Source organism: Martes martes, assembly GCF_963455335.1.
Source record: "Martes martes genome assembly, chromosome: 2".
In the NCBI taxonomy this organism is placed as follows: domain Eukaryota; kingdom Metazoa; phylum Chordata; class Mammalia; order Carnivora; family Mustelidae; genus Martes; species Martes martes.
This window is the reverse complement of record NC_137889.1, coordinates 172,670,876-172,690,269: the sequence shown is the minus strand read 5'-3', so window position 1 is coordinate 172,690,269 and position 19,394 is coordinate 172,670,876. Positions and strand designations below refer to the sequence as shown.

At 47.6% G+C, this 19,394-nt stretch overlaps 1 protein-coding gene across 2 annotated transcripts in view; it reads left to right on the top strand.

Annotated features, from left to right (window-relative positions):
• The window catches only part of APBB2 (amyloid beta precursor protein binding family B member 2), a 375,440-nt gene that overhangs the window by 334,946 nt on the left and 21,100 nt on the right, over positions 1–19,394 (top strand). Inside the window, exon 1 of one of the 2 annotated variants that reach the window (XM_080797040.1) lies at positions 17,137–17,358. The exons of the other annotated variant lie outside the window; for it this stretch is intronic. Within the exon in view, the coding sequence (XP_080653166.1) occupies positions 17,303–17,358 (56 nt within the window). The 5' untranslated portion in view covers positions 17,137–17,302. Of the gene's footprint in view, positions 1–17,136; positions 17,359–19,394 lie in introns of those variants that run through there. 2 annotated transcript variants of the gene reach the window in all.

Genomic DNA, 19,394 nt, shown 5'->3' with positions numbered 1-19,394 from the left:
AGAATGTTTAAATACAACTTCCTATATTTAAAGAAACATTTGAAGTTTTTCTCATCCTAAATTCAAGCAGAGTTTCCAGTGGCCTCGAAGTGTAAAGCTGCTTTTATCTCTGGGTGAGACAAAGTGAAGATCTTTGTGGATGGCATTCAAGGATTGTTGAATTCATATTTATATGTTTTCTGGTGACATGTTTTCTAGGAGCAAATGAAAATGCTTTGTTCTGTAATGAGTTAACAGCGTGAACATTGTTATGACAATCCTGTGACTTTCTTGTTTAATGTTCATACTCATCTAATCAAACAAATTGAAATTGGATTACGGCTGTTGCACATCATAGCAGTTATTATCCAGTTTAAATGCAGGTCTGAAGGAAATAAAATTGATTTTTCTATGCTACTTGGGGACATCATAGGTTATTAGTGTGCTGGTTGAAATTTCAATTAGGTTTGTATGGAGGAGAGAAAGATTAGTGGTTGTGTTTTTTATTTTATTTTCTTAATGTATTATGTAAATAAACTGTAATATTTCATTGTAATTAGGGAGTCAGATGACTTTTAAAAGTTTGGCGATCTGCTTCCACACTTTTATTTAAAGCATGTCAGGTTTTTAAAGTGGATAATAATTTTGAGGAACATTTTTATTTTTAAAAAGAAAATAATCGAGTTGTACACCATTATAATAGTTACTACAGAAACAGCTACCTTATTTTTCAGGGAATCAACTGTAATATGTACCAGATTTTCATAGGTGGCTGAACCTGTCTACTTTTTTTTTAAGATTTTATTTATTTATTTTGAGAGAAAGCGAAAATGTGAGTGGGGGCCGGGGGGCTGAGGAAGAGAGAAAAGCAGATTCCCCTGCAGAGCAGGAGGCCTGACTCAGGGATGCAGGGACATGGGGCTCCATCCCAGGACCTGGGATCCCAACCTGAGCTGAAGGCAGATGCTTAACCAACTGAGCCACCCCGACACCCTTGAACCTGTCTTTCTATAAACAAAACCTTTTTTTTTAAAATTGCCTTCATTCTGTAAATGCCTTTTGTGTACTTGCTCTGTGTAAGGACCACCCCTCACACAAGGGATTTCAGAGTTTTTCTGACATGGGTCGTTCACAAAAACGTTTCGATGCCACTGACTACTTGGGAAAGCAGAGCGATAGGCCGGAGAACACAATGGCAAGAAAGAATGACGATACCTGGCGAGCAGAGAAAGGCTGACTTTTGATCTGGGCCTCGGCTCAGAAGTAGGAGTTGATAAAATGAAAATATATTCTTTAAGTTGTAAAAACATTGCATGTTCATTATGTGCTCATTGAAAAAAAAATAGAAAAAAATGCTCATTTATTACATTTGAAAAAATGTAGAAAAAATATTTATTACATATAGAAAAAAATATTCGTTTATTACATTTGATCTTTATTCGACATATCAAGCACTAATTGTGTGTCAGGAAATGTGGGTGATGCTGAAAATACAATGGAGAGCAGTCCACAGGAGCAGTCTTCCATCCACTAATTCACAGGAAAGACAGAACCCACTCCAAGCTATTACACGCACAGTTACTGTTTATCACAACGAAAAGATACAGATGAAAGTCAGCCAAGAGAAGAGACACCCGGGGCAGATTTCCAGGAAATTTCCAGACCTGGAGCTTCTGTTGTCCTCTCCTTGTGGAGTCATGGACAGCGTAACTTTCCCAGGATCGATGTGCAAGGATACACACAGAGTATTGCCAGGCAGAGAGGTTCATCTGAGCCTGGGTGTCCAGAATTTTTAATGGGGCTCTATCACATAGGCATGGTTGATGACTCGTGTGGTTGACCTCAGTCTCCAGCCCCTCCAGAGGTAGAATTGATGCCAGATATCCCAAAGTCCTTACCCTAAATCACATCGTTAGACTCTCTAGCGTGACCCAAGACCTGCCGGCAAACAAAAACACTAGTGTTAGGCATGACCTTCCACGGTCTTCGAGATCACCTCCAGAAGCCAAGGGAGAAAGGCCAGACCTCTCTTTGGCCAAGTTTGAATTCTTTACTATACAGGCACAAAACCAAGTATATAAAATTCAACATAAAATGACAGAGAGGAGGACAATAAAGAAAAAATGCAGGATACCCGGGAATGGAGGGGGTGAGGGTGTGGAACTGCTAGGCAGGAAGATTCTTCTCAAGGGAGTGGACTGAGATACAAAGGACCAACGGGATTAGCCAGGTGAGCAGGCAGTGTGGAGCATTCAGAAGAAGGAAACAGACGGTGCTAAGGCTGAAGTGGGAAGTAGCTGGGCATGTTCCTGAAGCGAGAAGGTAAGGCTGGAAGGAAGAAGGAATGGGATTGCCGTCTTGGTTAGAGAGAGAATAACGACCAGATCCCAGGTGGCCTCAGAGACCCTGGAAATGGTTATGGACTGTATCTCCAGTTAACAGGAAGCCACTGTAGGGTTTTAAAGGCTGAGCGTGGATGCTTAGGTTGGTGATTTGGGACGCACGTGTGACCGACATGAGAACAGCCAGTTGGGAACGAGAGTGGGGCCAGGGAGGCTGTTGGGAGACTGAGAGAAGGTGGTGGCGGGACCTAGGGTGGAGGCAGGGGAGTGGCGAGGGGGTGATGAGTTGGAGAGAACAGCGGCAGGTAAGACTTGGCAGGACTTGTCGAGCCTGACGTCAGGCTCAGCTGTCCCACGGTGTTGTCACCTTCCAGCATCTGGCAGCTCTGATTTGTCATTTCCACCCTGCTGTAGGCAAAGAACCAAACTCACTAGAATTATGTGTAAGGAAGGAACAGCAGCCTCTGAAGGGCTGACAGGTGGGATTCTGTGAAATCAGTTCACGTGACACGTCTTCTGACTGCTGGACCCCAAGCCCCAAACTCACCCCCATCCCCAGTTCAGGCTGTGTGCCAAAAGGTGGTGGTTGCCTAAGCAGTTAACTGTAAGCAACTTTTCTAAACGGCTGAGGTATTACTGGTCTTAGATTCAGTTATACCTTAAGTGAAAACATATCCCCCCTTGAAAAACAACTGATGGCCAGAAAAGCCCCATACAGAGTTGTCAGCACAGAGCCCGGCCTTTAGGAAGAGCTTAGTAAATGTTGAACAAACAAGTAGATGTTTAATCTGCTTTTAAGACATGAACATTTAAGAGTTTCCTGTACACCTGTGGTGTGTTTTACTAAACTCAGACAAGGGGGCGCCTGGGTGGCTCAGTCAGTTAAGGGTCTGCCTTCGGCTCAGGGCATGATCCCGGGGTCCTGGGATCGAGCCCCACATTGGGTTCCCTGCTCAGTGGGGAATCCACTTCTCCCTCTGCTCTTCCCCCTCAATGCTCGAACTCTCTCTCTCTTTTTCATGCTGTCTCCCTTTCTCAAATAAAGATATACAATCTTAAAAAAAATAAATAAACTGAGACAAGACCTCCTAGTTGCATATTCCCTTGATTTTCTCTGTACATTTTGTCAGTTCTGTGCATGGTACTTTGAAGATAGCAGAAAACACGGCCGATGTCCCCTGCCTGTTTCACTTGTTGAATTGTCCAATCAAACATCTTGCTCAGAAACAATTAGTAGAGGAAGTACTTTCCTTACACACAGAATAAAGACAGTAGGAGACCTTGGATTTTCCTTTCAAATTCTATTTTAGTCAATGACTAGCTAGCACTTATTTAAAATGCTGTCACTTAGCCAACTGGACACTTTCCTGCTTCTATGTATGGGGGTTTCTCAACTAGAGATGACAGTGTTGGGACGCTGGTATCATATTGGCTACAAGTCAGCATTCAACAAAAGGTGCCTTGAGAGAGGCCAGGATTGGAAAGGTGTGTAGGGGTGAACTACTTGCTGTTAAATGTTTCTTGTAAATTGGCAGGAAATCCGAGAAAAATAGCTTTCAGCTCTGTTCAAAACTTGCTGCCTGATTGACCAGACTGCAGTTGGCTCCTGCTTTGTCTTGACACTGCAAAGGCTTTCTGGCTGTGGTTTGCAGTGCCCCTCCCCTCCCACCCCTGCCACCTGCTCCGGCCCCCGCACCTCCCTCCCTCCCCACCCCCAAGCACGGATCAAGCTGGGTCTGTGAGGAACCAGAATTCCAAGCCCAGGGCGTCAGTTTTCTAAAGCGGTCCAGCGGGATTAGAATGAACTTTCCAAGTGCCGAGAGTCCCACATGGGAGCTGTTCGCCCTAGAATTGGGGGTTTGGGGGGATGAAGGGATTCTACCCGGCTCTTCGCTCGTCACGGGCGGGGTCTCTGGCCGCTGGAACACCTAGCGGGTGCACCTGAGGGGCACACCTGCCGGGGGGCGGGGCGGGCGGGGCGGCTCCTCCCCAGCAGCCAATGGGCGGCGGCGGCGGCGGGGGCGGGCGGAGAGGGCCCGCGGGCCGGCACGGACGCCGGGAGGCGCGGACGCCACTCGCTTCAACTTGGGACGGAAGGGCCGGGTGGCTGCTGGTGCGGTCGAGCGGCCGCGGAGGGCCGGCTGGCGTGGTCACCGCTGTCTTCGTCCCAGCGCCGGGGCGGAGGCCAAGGTGAGAGACGTGGGGAGGGGCGGCGGGCCTTTGTCTGCAGGTGCGTGCGGAGGGGACGAGCGGGGTCCGAGCCCGAGCCTGCTCGCGGGGACGGCGAGGCGGGCCCGGGAGACCCGCGGGACAAAGGCTGCGCCCTCCCTTTCCCCGAGTCGGCGCTTAGCGAAGTGCGGGGTCGTGGGCGGCTGCTAAGGCTGAGGAGGGGTCTTTCTGCCTCGCGGGAGAGAAGGGTGGAGATGGGAGGGATTGGAGGGGTGGGGTGGGATGCGGGAGTCTTTTGATCCGAGTTGACCAGCGCGGCAGGAAGCTGTTCCGGGGTGGGCTGTTCGCGGGCTGTGCGCTGGGCATTTCTCTTGCGGCCAGGGTTATGATTGAGTAAATGAGTGCATTCATCTCACATGCCCTCTGGTGAATCCACATTTGCCTTCTTGTCTATTAGGAGTGAAAAACAATTGCAGGATTTTGGTAATCCGATTTTTGGATTAAAAGCAGTGTTCTTTAGTGTAGAGAGCGCATTTACAAATAATTGTAGCCATATGATTTAGAATATCTGTGTTACTTACATGTGAGAAAATGTTTCAGATTCCCCAAAATGTAGAAAGTCAGCCAACCTCTCACCTCCTTGCTCTTGGCAAAAGGAGTTTTTTGAAAAAGAGAAACGTGATGGAAATACTGTATACAATATTCGATTGGATTCTCAGGGAATGTGTGCCTTCTCTCTCCATTATCTGTTTCCCTGTACCAGTATCGTAACCAGACACGTCTATTGATTCCCTAATTAATGTGTGGCTGTGAATCTTCATTACTGCCTTGAGTAGGAGAACACGGAGGAGCAGGCAATCCCATTAGTCTTTTTCTTTCTTTTTATAACTGCAGCCGCAGCCTGGCTTTGACTTGAATCCTGAATGGTGGGTTGTGCCTGCTTCCCTCATGTTCTCGTTTTGGTTTCCTAAGACCATGGATGGGGGAGTCTCTCCTCCGGCCTTACTCTGCCACAAAAGCAGTTTGCAAGTTTTCTCCCTAAAGTTCAGATCTTTGCCACTGCCTTTCAGTTGGTGCTGCTTTTGTGAACGGAATCATTTGGTGCCCTGAAGCCTTTCCCAGGGACTTAGAATAATGTATTGCGAGGAAAATAGCCTTAAATCCTTATTTTGTCCATAATTTTGCAAAAGTTATGGTGGCTGTGTTGTCCAGAATGAAATGTGAGTAAAAAGCTGAATGGGGAAAGCCTTTCCACAAAGCCTCAGCCGTTATCGTCAAAGAAGGTGCCAGTGGTTCTTGGCTTAGCAGGGAGTGAGGCTCAAGAGTGAGGGCCTGGGCTCTGTGCTGGGTGGGTCAGGAACCTCACCTTTCTGACACTTGGTGCATGAATGAGCTCCTCTATCATTGTAGCAAGTCCTAGCTTTTGAGCAATGGGGATAATTTAATAAGTGTTTATTGAACACCTGCTATGTGCAGGGCATTGGCACTGGTGATTAAAATGGAAAATGCAACAAGTACCCACTTGCTTTTTTGGCACTCACCTAATGCTGTTGGAGGATCCATTTCAGATCATTTGAACTTGAGCACACCTGAGAAATACTAGGGAGAGCAGTGAGGTGAGGCAAGAGGGTGTTGTTGCTCCCGCTGCCTTGGAGGTCTGCTGAGCCCAAGGCTGTAGGTGCGCACAGGTGGGGCCAAGGTCACCTCCTCTCTAAGGGACCATTGGGTCAGGCTTTTTGCGCCTGCATCCCTGGGTCATGGATACCTCTCAGAGGAGTCAGGGCCTGCAAGGAGGGCCAGAAGCTGAGTTCTAAAAGGGTTTGAACAGGGGCACTGTTTATTTGGATGTGGTCATTCCAGTCTGTTTCAAAAACTATCCGTCACGCCGTCTCCTGGTCTCACCTCAACAGCTTTCCTCTTGAACGACCCCCCAGGGAAATGGATTCCATTCTGGACCACTGACTGAGCAAAGCTTTCCATCTGTCCACAGTCCCCAAGTGTGAAGAGGTGACGCCTAGATTTAAAGACCTGGAACACAGTTGAAAAACCCCAGTTTACTCTTTCTGTACTTTTTGTGGGGTGGTGGGTTTTTGTGGCAGGGGGGTGGGTTTGGTTTGCTTTTTTTTTATATAAGAGTGTATTGATGATCTATAACTTCTTACTCATCTGGGTTTCCAGACTTTTCCACAAATCCCTAGGGTTACATGAAAACATACTAAATAGTGGTGTAACTTATTCTTTTCTAAATGCCTATTTTAAACACAGACGATAACATTTTTGAGACATTCTAAGACCTTTGGGTTCTTCTGGCTCTAATAGAGTATCTGGCATAGGATGCTCTCCATAAATGATTGAATTTGTTGACTGGGCAGCTGAATTAATATAGATGAAAATGCTTTATTTTCTGTTGTGCTTGGTATTTATCATCTATAGATTATCTTGCTGTTCAGCACATACGGAACATCTGCATGTCGGGTGTCTTGTGAGGGACGTGCTGGAATGAGACAGACTAGGTGCAAAGAGGCAGGACAGAAGCCAGAAGAACAATTTAGGGAGCACAATGATATAGAGTATAAGTGCCACGAAGATGGTCAGTGGCGTGGAGAATGTAGTGGAGTAGTTCGGTGGGGAAAGGGGCCACCAAGAGGCAGTCCATCCTAGGAGGTCACATCTGAGCCGAACCAGAAGGCCGAGAAGAAGTCAGGCACGCGGGGAGCAAGTAGGAAGCTCTGAGCAGAGGGCACATGGCACGTTCAGGGGTCATGGTTGGAGCCAGGAGCAAGGGGGCCAGTGGTGCTTTCTGGGGTGGGAGAACCAGGTGGGGACAAGATTCTGTGGGGCTTTTCGGCTGTGGGGGAAGGTTTGGGTTTTCTTTTTAATGCAATGAGAAGCCTTTGAAGGGTGGTAACCAGGAGAATGCCGTGATCTAATTTATTTCATAAAAAAAGATCTCAGTGAATGTTGTGAGGGGAATGGATGTCAGGAGCAGAAGTGAAGCTGAGGGACCCGCTAGCAAGTCCCAGGCCAGGAAAGATCAAAGCTGTGGCAGAGGGGATGAAGGAAGTGGACCGTGGAAATTGAACAAGCAAGACTGACTATGGTAGTTGTAGGAAACGGAGTTGTGTTCTCCGACTGCCCTGAATGTTTAGATTCATTGTTTATTTCTGTTTGAAATACAGATAAAAAGAAATAACGCCTGTTTAAGGACAAAGTTTTAAGCAATAGAGTAACTCAGTTTCAAATTATGTTGTAGCAAGACCTCGACTTAATTTCGTTTCATTCTCCACTGAGGATGGGCAGAGCTGTCCCGTGAAGTGCTGTGCATATGGCCATCTTTCCAGGCCATTTTCACCCTTCCTTGCCTTGACTAGCCTTCTAAGCTGGTAACAGACCTTTGAGCGTTTTCTCTGCTCTGTCATAAAAATAAAGGATCAACATAAGAAAGAAGACAGGTTTAAGCTTTAATCCATATAGAATTACTCTACCTTTGCTCCTGCTTTAAAAGAAACCATTGATAATTGCATGGGACATTGTTTATTTCACATATAACAGTCTTCAGAGTCTCGACAACTGATATATTATCACAAACACAATTTGTTCTGTGTGTATCTGAAAGCAGAAAGAGTAAAATTCCCTGGTAACCTTGCGGGAACATCACTGAGCACTCTGTGAGCTAAAAAGGCCATTTCCTTGTACCTGTAAAGTGTAGAAATGAAGTCTCTGGTTTCTGATGGGATTTTTTTGTACCCTCCCACCTTCAGATTTATGAACTTGAAAGCCAACGGTGTCTTCACCAGTTAACTTTGGTTTTGAAACGAACTTTGGTTTGGTTTTGCCCAAAAAAATACTGTTGCAGAAGATATTCCTTTCCTAGCCAGAATTTTAGGCTCAAGGAGGGATGGAAGTGACGGGGCTCCCAGCCCTTGTGACCTGGGTGCCTGGACTAGTTACCCCAGAATGTGAAAGCTTGTCTGGGGATGAATAAATTATGACAGTTGAAATAATTATGACCCAGGAAAAGCCGCTGCAGAGAGCACAGTTGACAGTTGGGCCTGATTTGGCCTGATTCTGTCATGTCGTGTCGTGCATCTGTTTGCCAGGTTACATGAAAATGCTGTTTGCTAGAAGTCTAGCGTGACCTCGGCCCCCAACCACCCTCCCCCCACCCCCAAGAATAACATTCCTAGCCTACATGCGACCTGCTGGAAATAAAACGGTTGAGGCAGAGTTCCGTATTGACTCCGACTCTTATGTCAGCCGCGCGTGAAAGATTGCAGTTGAGCAAAAGGTGTTTTTGGTTCTGAAGAAGCTACAAATGAGAAGCACTCTTATTCCCGCATCTGGATGGAGCCGTTTCTGGCTGGCTCCGGAGTCTGTCACCCATCACGGGGATTATTCCAGCAGCTCGGGCTGCCGTTCAGGCTCAGTTGGACGCTCTGCTCTTACCGTCTTGCAGGTCTTCATTCCCTCGAGAAGAAATAAACCTTTGCTTATCATTTAGGGACAAGACCCTGGACCACACGTTTCCATATACACCAAGTGCTCGGTTGGACGCTCCGCTCTTACCATCTTGCAGGTCGTCATTCCTTCACACGGAGCCCCTGTTTTCATTTTGCACTGGTTGTCACCTGTTATTTAGCTGTGACGAGTCTCTGCATTGTGTGCTGCACTCCTGAATCGGGGTGTCGTCTAAGCAGGGTTTTGGGACTTTTTCTGGAAAAGGCCTGATATTAAATATCATCTTTGTCACAGCTACTGTTCTCCAAGTTCGTTCTTCAAGCACAAGAGCAGCTGTAGACAATAGGAACCCAGTGGGTGTGGCCGTGTTCCAGTGACACTTTCCTTTTTTTTTTTTTTTTTAAGATTTTGTTTATTTCACAGAGAGAGACAGAGACAGGGAACACAAGCAGGGGGAGTGGGGGAGAGAGAAGCAGGCTCCCCACTGAGCAAGGAGCCTGATGTGGCACTCGATTCCAGGACCCTGGGATCATGACCTGAGCCGAAGGCAGATGCTTAATGACAGAGCCACTCAGGTGCCCCCAGTGACACTTTATAAAAACAGACGGGGGTGCCTGGGTGGCTCATGGGTTAAGCCTCTACCTTTGGCTCAGGTCATGATCTCAGGGTTCTGGGATCGAGCCCCACATCGGGCTGTCTGCTCAGCAGGGAGCCTGCTTACCCCCCTCTCTCTGCCTGCCTCTTTGCCTACTTGTGATCTCTCTCCCTGCCAAATAAATAAATAAAATCTTAAAAAACAAACAAACAAAACAGACGGGGACGGATGGTCTTTGATCCCGGGGCCATGGTTTTTCACCCTGGTTTAAAGGACCCAAGTGGAACCTACAGCGACAACTGAAAGAGGGACCTTGTCCTTTGAAAGGAAGAAGGTTCAGTCACTTTTGGCCAGCTGTGTGGTAGTCTGAAAGCCAGTCTCCAAACTGGATTCCCGGAGGCGGTCAGGCTATTTGGGGTACTTCTGTGACAAACCATTATTCAGACATCCCAAGCCCAGTCTTAAGCTTCTTCAAGGTGGTATCTTTATTCCATTTGTCAAATATGAACATATATGGACAATAAGAGGAAAGCAAATTCAGACAGTGTGAAAACACAATGCTGTCGTCATGGGACTGTGTTTCTTGTTTCTTCAAGATTTCTTATATTCATTGGAAAAGGAAAAAAGAGGCTGGAACAAAGAGACTAGCTGCATAGAGAAAGTTACCTTCCTGAACAGGAAAGATGGGTATTCTTTCAAGTGGTACCATGCAGTGAATTCTGCTGAGACAGCCCAGTCCCTCTGGCGTGCTCCATGACGCTTCCTGGTTCGGCTGTCCGTACTTCCGCTGCCTCGCTGTATATGGAAATGTGTGGTCCAGGGCCTTTTCCCTAAATGATAAGCAAAGGTTTATTTCTTCTCAAGTGCAAATATAAAGAAAATTACTGGGGCAGTTGACAAGTCCTGATAGACATCCGTGTGTAATGGAAATTTATATATTGATTCCAGGAGCAGAGGAGCTGTTTTTCATTTAGACAGATGTTCTGAAGAAGGAATCTAGTTACGGGCTCTGGAAACATTATTGTTTCTGCTGGAGATGATCAAAGTATAGATTTGCTTCACTTCAGATAGAGTCACAAGAGATTGATAATCTTTTCAGAACTCTCCTCCTGCCCATTCACATGAAATATCTTTTATTAACATAGTTTCAGATGACATGAAAACGGAATGTGAGCTAAAGTCATTTTTTTTTTTTAAGATTTCACTTATCCATTCAATAGAGAAAGAGAGATCACAAGTAGGCAGAGAAGCAGGCAGAGAGAGGGGAGGAAGCAGGCTCCCTGCTGAGCAGAGAGCCCAATGTGGGGCTCGATCCCAGGACCCTGAGATCATGACCTGAGCCGAAGGCAGAGGCTTAACCCACTGAGCCACCAGGTGCCCCTAAAGTCATTTTTAAAGTGCTGTCTGGGGCAAACAGTAGCGGGAGAAAACGAAATCCAGCCAACTCCCTATTACTCCCAGGTTCATTGCCTTAGAGTCTTACCAACATGACCAGGAGTGGGGTGGGGAGGGGGGAGTCTTCTGTTTACTCTATTTAGTTATTCTTTCTTTCATTCAAAAATATGTATGGACTACGTGGCCCTATGCACCAGGCGGTGGTAAGCAAATACTTAGGGTAGTGAACCAACACAGCAGGGAAAGTTCCAGCTCCCACAGATTTCCCCTTTTCTTGTTGGGTAGAAGGAAGAACAATTAAAAAAGCAGAGTAGCTTTAGGTGGCTGCAGGGGTTGGCAATGCCTGGGTGGCCGGGAGGGGTTTTCTGGAGGTGATGACAGTAAGGAGGAATCTTCCCTCAGAGACCTGGGGGCAGATGGGATCCAGGCAGTGGGAAGAGGGAGCACCAGGGTTCCAAGGTAGAAACAGGCATGTGTGTTTTGAGAATAGAAGGGTGGGCATGTGGCTGGAGCCCCGCAGGCTGTGGGTGCGGCAGAAAGTGAGGTCCAAGAGAGACACATGGGGAGTTTGGGAGGGCATCATGAGCAGGCGGCAACAGGGTAATTGGCTGCTGTGTAAAGGATGAAACCCTCAGCTTTTGCCTGGGAAAGTTGTTTCCACCAAACAAAGTACTTTTTGTTACCAGCTCCCACAGTGGTGGAACCAGAAATCCAATAGGCTAGAGACAGGAGCTGAGAGCTGAACCCGCCTCTCTTCACCGAGGGATGCGTCCTAGGAGAGGCGGGCTCAGTCTGGTGCCGGGTGCCCTAGAGCCACACAAGGAGAAGAGACCGGGCAAGTGTCTGGAGATCGACCACTTTCTCTTGGTGGGGGTGTTGAGCAAGTTAAATTCCTTGCCATCTTGGATTCCTTGTTTGTAAAATGAGTCATGATGCTCCCCTGCCGGGTTATTGGGTGGCTTGACCATAATGTGTGCCAAGAACGGAGCCTGGGTGGGGAGCAGATTCAACGAAACGGGCGCCGTCGTGCTGATTTTCTTATTAGTCAGTCATGCTGGTGTTGATGTCTGTCTTTGTTGAGGTATTACGGAGTTTACAGAGTATCAGGAATACTTGTATCCAGATGAAAGTTTCCAAAATTCAGGTGATCGAGTGTCTTGGCTCTTAGTGCTGGCTGTACTGGCACTCCTCTGTGCACAAAGAAACGGAGATTGGCTGTATGATGATTGCCCTAAGTCCTCTAGAACATTTAGAAACAGATTGAAGAATGTGTCTTCCCTGAGAGAGGCCCTCCACATGGCTGGGGGCGTGGAATGGAAGAGATTTCACCCACAGGCTCACCATGGTTTTCAGTGGGAGTCTTGTCTATGTCTTGCTGGTGCTACGTGTCCCAGTAGTACTTCCTGCATGGAAACCACTTTTCCAGTGGAGACCCTTCTTCTTCCCTCTTCTGTGTCAAAGTCAGACAGGAGCCTTCGGGGTCTCAAGTAGTTTTTTTGTTTTCCCGCGCCTGCTTTCAGGAAGGAAGCAAACCTGTGGTTTCACAATTCAGGTATAATTTACATAATTTTGTCTTTTGATTATGCCCTAAATTTTATACCTTGAAAATGTAACGTGGCATGAGTTTTGTCTCTCTTAAGACCTAAATATAACTTGTATGTGTATTCTCTTTTCACGGATACTCAAAGAGGCTCGGTTGTTTTGTTGTTGTTGTTGTTATTGTTGTTATTTTCCTGTAATACAGCTCAGATGAAAGCAGACACTTGTTAATTCTTACTCTCTTCAAACATGGACTTTAAAAGAAAACAACTCATTTCCTGGTTGCTCTCAGATATCCCTTTTTCCCTCATTAGTAAGCTGACTGGTAACTATTGTGTCTTCTCTCCAGCGGCATGAGAAAGTCCTTTGTTTAGAAGAATGTGCCTTGAATTTCAATAACCTCACACCACTTTAGATCCACGTTCTCACACTCACTCCTGTTGGAACTCTGACTCCCTGCGTCGGCAAGTTAACAGGCTTGCGCGGTACTGGGGGGGCAGGAGCAAGGAAGTGGGAAGAGAACTAGCTTGCAGAATAAGCCACACTATCAAAGACAGGTGCTTCTGTCACCCTTTGGTCCTGGGAAGGACAGAACCTTCTCCTGATCTGAATTCTCTGAAACTCCATACACCAGATGGTAAATTTGCATAAATCCAGAATTCAGTTCAGTTCAGAGATCTTTTACCTGCAGGGTATGGATTCGAAGGGGGTCTGTGAATGAGTTCCAGGCGTTACTGAACCTTCTCCCCATCCTGCTAAGGTTGTACATAAAATTGCGAGTTCATGCACATTTCTTTCTGGGGTATTTTCATCAGATTCCAAAAGGTTCCATGATCTGAAACAGGTTAGGGAACTTCTTCGCGGCGGACCTCCTTGTCGTTCACAATTTGCTGGCGCCCCACTGAGCATGCACGTCGAGCCCACGCTACGCACCATCACACCGTGAGCCTCATGGATCAACAGGTGTAATCCCCATGACCCTCTTAGGGGGTCAGTGCCGCTATCATTCCCACTTTACAGATGAGTAAACTGAAGAGCAGAGAGGCTAAGGGCCTTGACCAAGGACAAACAATTAAGACATGTCAGGGGTAAGAGGCAAAAAACCTTGAAGCGAAGGGGAAAGCAGACCACGAGGTTCAGGAATGGGTATGAGAGTCTTCGTGACATAAAGTTTTATAGTTTTTGCTTCATGGTCGTGGGGAGAACACAGGTCTGTGCTGGTGCTCCAGAGGCTCAGCAGACCCCCCAGTGATGAAAGAGAGGCATCAAAGAGGAGCGTGAAACAGAGCCCTGCAGAAACGGAGCGAGAAGCCCACTGGCAAGTCCTGGCTCTACGTGCTCCATTTGTGAAAAGTAGAAGGTCGTGCGCCGCATACCAAGTAGGTGGCCGTGCCGGGGAAGAGGGACGCGTCCTCCTCCAGAAAGCTGGAACAGACGTCGTCGTTCTGGCATGCAGTTTATTTTGCGGAATTTCCTATTCGTTTGGATACCCAGTTACACATGCAAGTAGTTCTGTTATTTCAGGCTTATTTTAATGAAAACATTGCCAATTACTCCCACGTTCATTTTCCCAAGAAACAGCCGCCGAGAGCATACTGATGAGGCAGCCTTGGACGTGTGGCTGGTGTGGAATTAATCCTGGAGTTTAGTTCTTCCCCCTGCGTGTACAGTGAGAGGGCAGCAAGCTTGCTCCTGGCGCTGCGCTTAGCCTTGCTCGCTCTTGGATGGGCGCGCCTCCCGCAGAAGCCCGGCTCCGGGCTGAGGTTTTCTTCCTGGCAAATTTACAAGGTGTCAAATCAGCGAAGCACCTGCCGCTTGGACTCTTCTGCATTTTCTGATCGCCCTAAGTCCCTATTTATGGCTGGCTTTCACTTCCACACGGAAGTCAAACAGCATCTGTTAACCCCAAAAGAATGGACCATGTTCAAAGTTGTTCTGCCGTCAGGGAAAACACTGTGGCTCCGTATTGAGGCTCTTTCCTTAAGTGGATCGCTAGTAATGGATCTGATTTACAATCTCTAAGGCTTCAATAATAATTGTACTCAAAAGAAGCAGACTGTACTCTCAGGTCTCTAGATTGAAGATAAATTGTCAGGCAAAGTTTTTACCATAGGCAGAGGCTTTTTGTTAAGAATAAAAAATTAGGGGCGCCTGGGTGGCTCAGTGGGTTAAAGCCTCTGCCTTCGGCTCAGGTCATGGTCCCAGGGTCCTGGGATCGAGCCCCGCATCGGGCTCTCTGCTCGGCAGGGAGCCTGCTTCCTTCTCTCTCTCTGCCTGCCTCTCTGCTTACTTGTGATCTCTGTCAAATAAATAAATAAAATCTTTAAAAAAAAAAAGAATAAAAAATTAAAAACATCTGGTATGTGTGGAAAGCTAGCTAACAAAATGCTACCTGCTTTTTTTTTTTTTTTTTATTGTAAGAGTCAAAGCATTTCAACAAATCTCCTTCTGTTAAAAATCTGAGCACTAGGCGATTCCTAAACCATCTAATCTGAAATGAGCAACCAAGACTTGAGAGGTTAAGAGACTTACCTCGCGGTCATTCAGTGTGGGAGTAGGATCTGCGTCTTTGGATCCCTTGGTGATGACTTGAAATTGCCTTCATAGACTGACTGACAGAAGGACATGAGCAGGAGGTGACTTCCTCTCATCCTGTGGTCAACAGCGGCCAACAAATCTGAGGAGAGGGCCACAGCATTTCCCCCGGTGACGTCCTGTCCCACAGAGACATTTCTCCTGCAGTGCCCCCAGCGTGACACAGCTGAACCCTGAAGCTGTCCGCTGGCTTAGTGACAACCACTAGAACGAGGCAGTTTATCGCACTGTGTTCCATGCCGGTACTCTTTTACACACACCATCTCATTTAATTTAATTCTCATGATTACCCTGAGCCAGGAGTCCTTATCCCTTTTTCACTGATGAGGAAGCTGGTTTAAAGGGTCACATCACATAACACAGTGTGCCTGGCACATAGAGGGGCCCGGGACGACAAGAGAGTGAGGAACGCACCCAAGGGAGCATGGCTGCCGACAGGCTTGGAACATAGCTCTGTCTACATCCTCAGCCTGAAGGACCTCTTTTGGGAATCGTCTGCCTTCTCCCCCTACGATAGTCCACAGTCCAAGGAGAGGGATTGGACGTCCCCCTTTACATCTGAAGCCCCAGGTCCTTGGCCAAATCCTTTGCCCCCGTCTTGAATACCCGTGCATTGTAACTGACTGTGTAACTGACTGGGTCATCTGGGAGACAGACCTCAAGGTGAGTCTGCCAGACTGTGAAGAGTATGGGGTACCCGCCATGGCTGCATTGCAAGAAGACTAGGAGTGGAGAGTCGTGCAGACCTGCAGTGAAACCCTGACCTCACCGTGTACAGCTGTGTGACCTTCATGGTCTTCAACCTCCCTGAACTTGGTTTCTCCTTTATCAGTGAGGACAGTAAAACCGAACCTCGTCGGCTTGCTGTTCGGGCAACGCGGAGCCAGAGCTCAGGAAAGGGTGGCTGTTGGGAGTGTCACTGTGGTAGTCGTTATGGTTGCGTGCTGTCCCCTGTGCTGGGGTGCGCTTATCACAATGCGCCCCTGAAATGGTGAGGTCGGTGTTTACGTATCTGTAGTACAGAAAGCACACGTGCTTATTGTATAGTATTCAAACAAATGTACTAAATAAAATCCTCCAGAAGCCCCCCTCCCGATAACGGCCGCCAGTTTGGATGTTCTGTTGTTCCAGAGTTTTTGCTTTGCTGATATCAAAATACCCAAACTTTTGTTTGTGATGAGTTGCTATATCTGCAGTTTGGGTTGTTTGCTTGTTCGGTTCCCCTCCCCTTAATAACAGGCTGTGGTCTTTGTTCTGGATCAGGCCATCCAGCTCTGCCTTTCTGCTGTAGGACTTGGGTTCCCTAGGGGACCCGCTTGCTGTCTCAACCCATGATTAGCTCCCCTCCCCGTGGGGCCCGGCTGGTGCTCCAGGACCCTGGCCGCAGGGTGCCAGCAGGAGCGGGTTTCTGTGAAGGTTGGGTTTCTTCCTTCCCTTCTCACTATCCTGTGCTCCCCGCCTCTGCAGGCCACTTGCTGTCCATTCACTTGCCTGCGTGTGACCAGCCCGGGCCCTCAGTGGTCCTTAAGCCCTTTCACATGGGCTGTGATGGGAGCAGAGGGGATGGGGGAGCACTCCACGTCAAGAGGTTGAGTGACTTCGTCAGGGTCACCCTGGTGTCTCAGGGCAGCACTGGGAGAGAAACTCGAAGCCTTTGGCCCTCAAACCCCATATGGCTCTGCACCCCTCTCCCCCTCTGCTCCTCTCTTCCCTGGCACATCTGACCCTCACTCTACCGGCCTTTGCACATCCCACCTCTGCCCTTGACCTTCTGCCTCTGCTCCCCCCTGCTCTGTTGCCTTCTCATGATGCATTTGAGGGAAAGCAGGAGATGCGAATGTTGGGGCTCAATTAATAGAATGTCAGAAATTAGTAAAAACAGGTAAGACTGTTTCCAGTCATTGTTTCTGTACACTTTTTATTGGGAGCAGGTGGAGCTGGAAAACTCAGACACAGGCCTTGCCAGTGTTTACTGCAAACAGTTTCCTGTATTTGCCTGTGATATTTTAAGCTTGATTACCTCCCCCGGTTGATATGTTGCCTCTAAACTCAGCTGGCGTCTCTTGGCTTCATCGTAACGTGGCTCAAAATACACACTTCTGTGTGGCAGAGCTCAGCTAAAATAAGCACCGAAAGGCTACTCATCGCAGCAAAGTTGGGGAATAAGATGGGATGTCAGTGCTCAGAGTTGCCGTTAACGGGACTGTTTGATTTCCTGGATGCCGAGTGAATGCTAACGTGTTGTTTCTGCTCTGTTCCCTCATGCCTGCCTGGATTCAGAGAGAGGTAACCAACCGTTTTCACTTCTCCCTCCTCGTTGGTGTCTTAAATGTCTGGCAAAGCTCACTTGCTTTCTTCATGCCGTATTACCACCGCCATAGCCGTCATTGTCTTCGAGAGGCAGAACTTTGTTCTGTTTAACCTTTTATCATCATCATTCTTATGTGTCCTCACTTAAAACAGAGTGTGAAATTGCATTGGGTCCCTGCCCCCGTGTTGCTTTTGACCCTGTTTGGGGACGGTGATGGGCAGGGTGATCAGATGTAGTGGGACCATGGCCACTCACTCATGGCTGGAAGCATTGAGTCCAGATGCTGGGGAGGAAACGTGACTAGAAATACTAACGTTGCATCCCATGTTGCATAAGGCTTTTCCCACTTCTTCAAGAGTTCATTTTAGGACTGGTGAAGTTATGTATTCTCTGTGTAGGCTAACAGCCGAAGGACTGACTCCGTTTCAATCTCAATTATTAGCTAAAAGATGCAGAATTCTCCTTTCTGTCTTAGATGAACATAGCTGTGGAAGGGCTGTGACTCTGAAGCGAAAAGAAGGCAGTTGTACCTCAGATGTGTATGTTTCCGGCGCTCCAGACGTCAGCCTGTCCGTTTGGTTGATGGGGGTTTAGGCTCCGCTCTACCACAGCTTTATAACTTAAGCTCCACTTTTGATGGAAGAGGAAAATTTTGAAGCTCCTCTTTTTGAAAGAATGGTAGTGGTTACTGCTTGGCGAAGTGAAGAGAGAGAGGCAGTCTCCTGTTTGTGTTGGGGTCCATTTCGGGTGAACTGCTCCATTGGGGTCGAGCCATCTCCGCTGGTGGTGGCCATTTTCCCTCCTCAGGATGAGCTGATCTCCCCGCTCAGTGCTGAGGAGGGGGAAGGGAGACGGCGTCGACTGGGTGGGTAACGCTTCCAGGATCAGTCTTCTCGAGGGTATGGTTAGGAGAATTTGCAAACTTGACTGACTCTTTCATTACCTTCGAGGAGGCTTTAGCCTCTCGAGGTGTTGGAAGTGTCCAGAAGATGAGGAATGTGAGCTCCCTCATCTAAATAATGAGAGGTCCTGTCTGAGCCAACGGTGAGAATATTTTCAGATGTTTGCCAATTCCTTCCTTTCTGTATTTATTCCGGTGTCCTCCCTGGGGTGAGGTCGCTCTGAATATTAAATTAACAGCAAGACTCTGTTCTTGAGAGGGCTGTGGATTCTGGTCTGCCAAGGCCACCTGGATTATTTGCAGGCAGAATTTCAAATCTGTTTACACAGCTTAGATGTCTCATGGAAGTGCCTGGCGCAGGATTCCCTGTGGAGAATGTGTGTTTACCCAGGTGATGAGTTCCTGGGACGTCCTCTGAAGGGGCACTTAGCATCTGCTTCAGCTCGGCAGAGGAGAAAGTGATTTGCGTTGACAAAGCTCGAGAGCACGAGCTTTGTGAAATTAGTGCCTGCTGATGTGCCACTGGGTAAAATGGAGAAAACAAAAGCAAAACAGAACAAAAAATGGCGCATGTGTGTGTCATGTTCTGGACCGACCATGTAGGAAGATGACTTTCTCGTCTCCTTTCTTCCTTTTCCCTCCTCCCAGCCCCAAAATGAGATCTTCAGAATACAGTCAGAAGGTCCAAGCAGTTAGGCAAAGAAGGGCCAACAGTCTTGAAAATGGGATTCCTTCTCCCTCCAGACCCTGTGCAGGTGAAACAGTGGAGATAGAGCCCTCTGTCAGAAAGGGCTGGAAGCACAATGTTTGCATCAGATCTGTCTGTGGCTGTTTGTCCTTACTTGCGTGTGGGTCCTGTCCTCTGCAGTAAGACAACTCCGGGGGCTGACAGCTTCTGACGGAAAGAGAAGCCAGGAGGAAAGGGTCTTTAGGTACATTTCAGCAAGTCTTAATATAATTCACATGAGGGCAAATATTTACTAAAACATCTCTCATGGATAAGGAGATAGAATTTCAAAGGGGGCTTTTTCTTTGATTTTTTTCCTCATTTATAATGACAACTGCCATTAATCGAATGCCTGTCACGTGGCAGCCTTCACAGATTCCCAG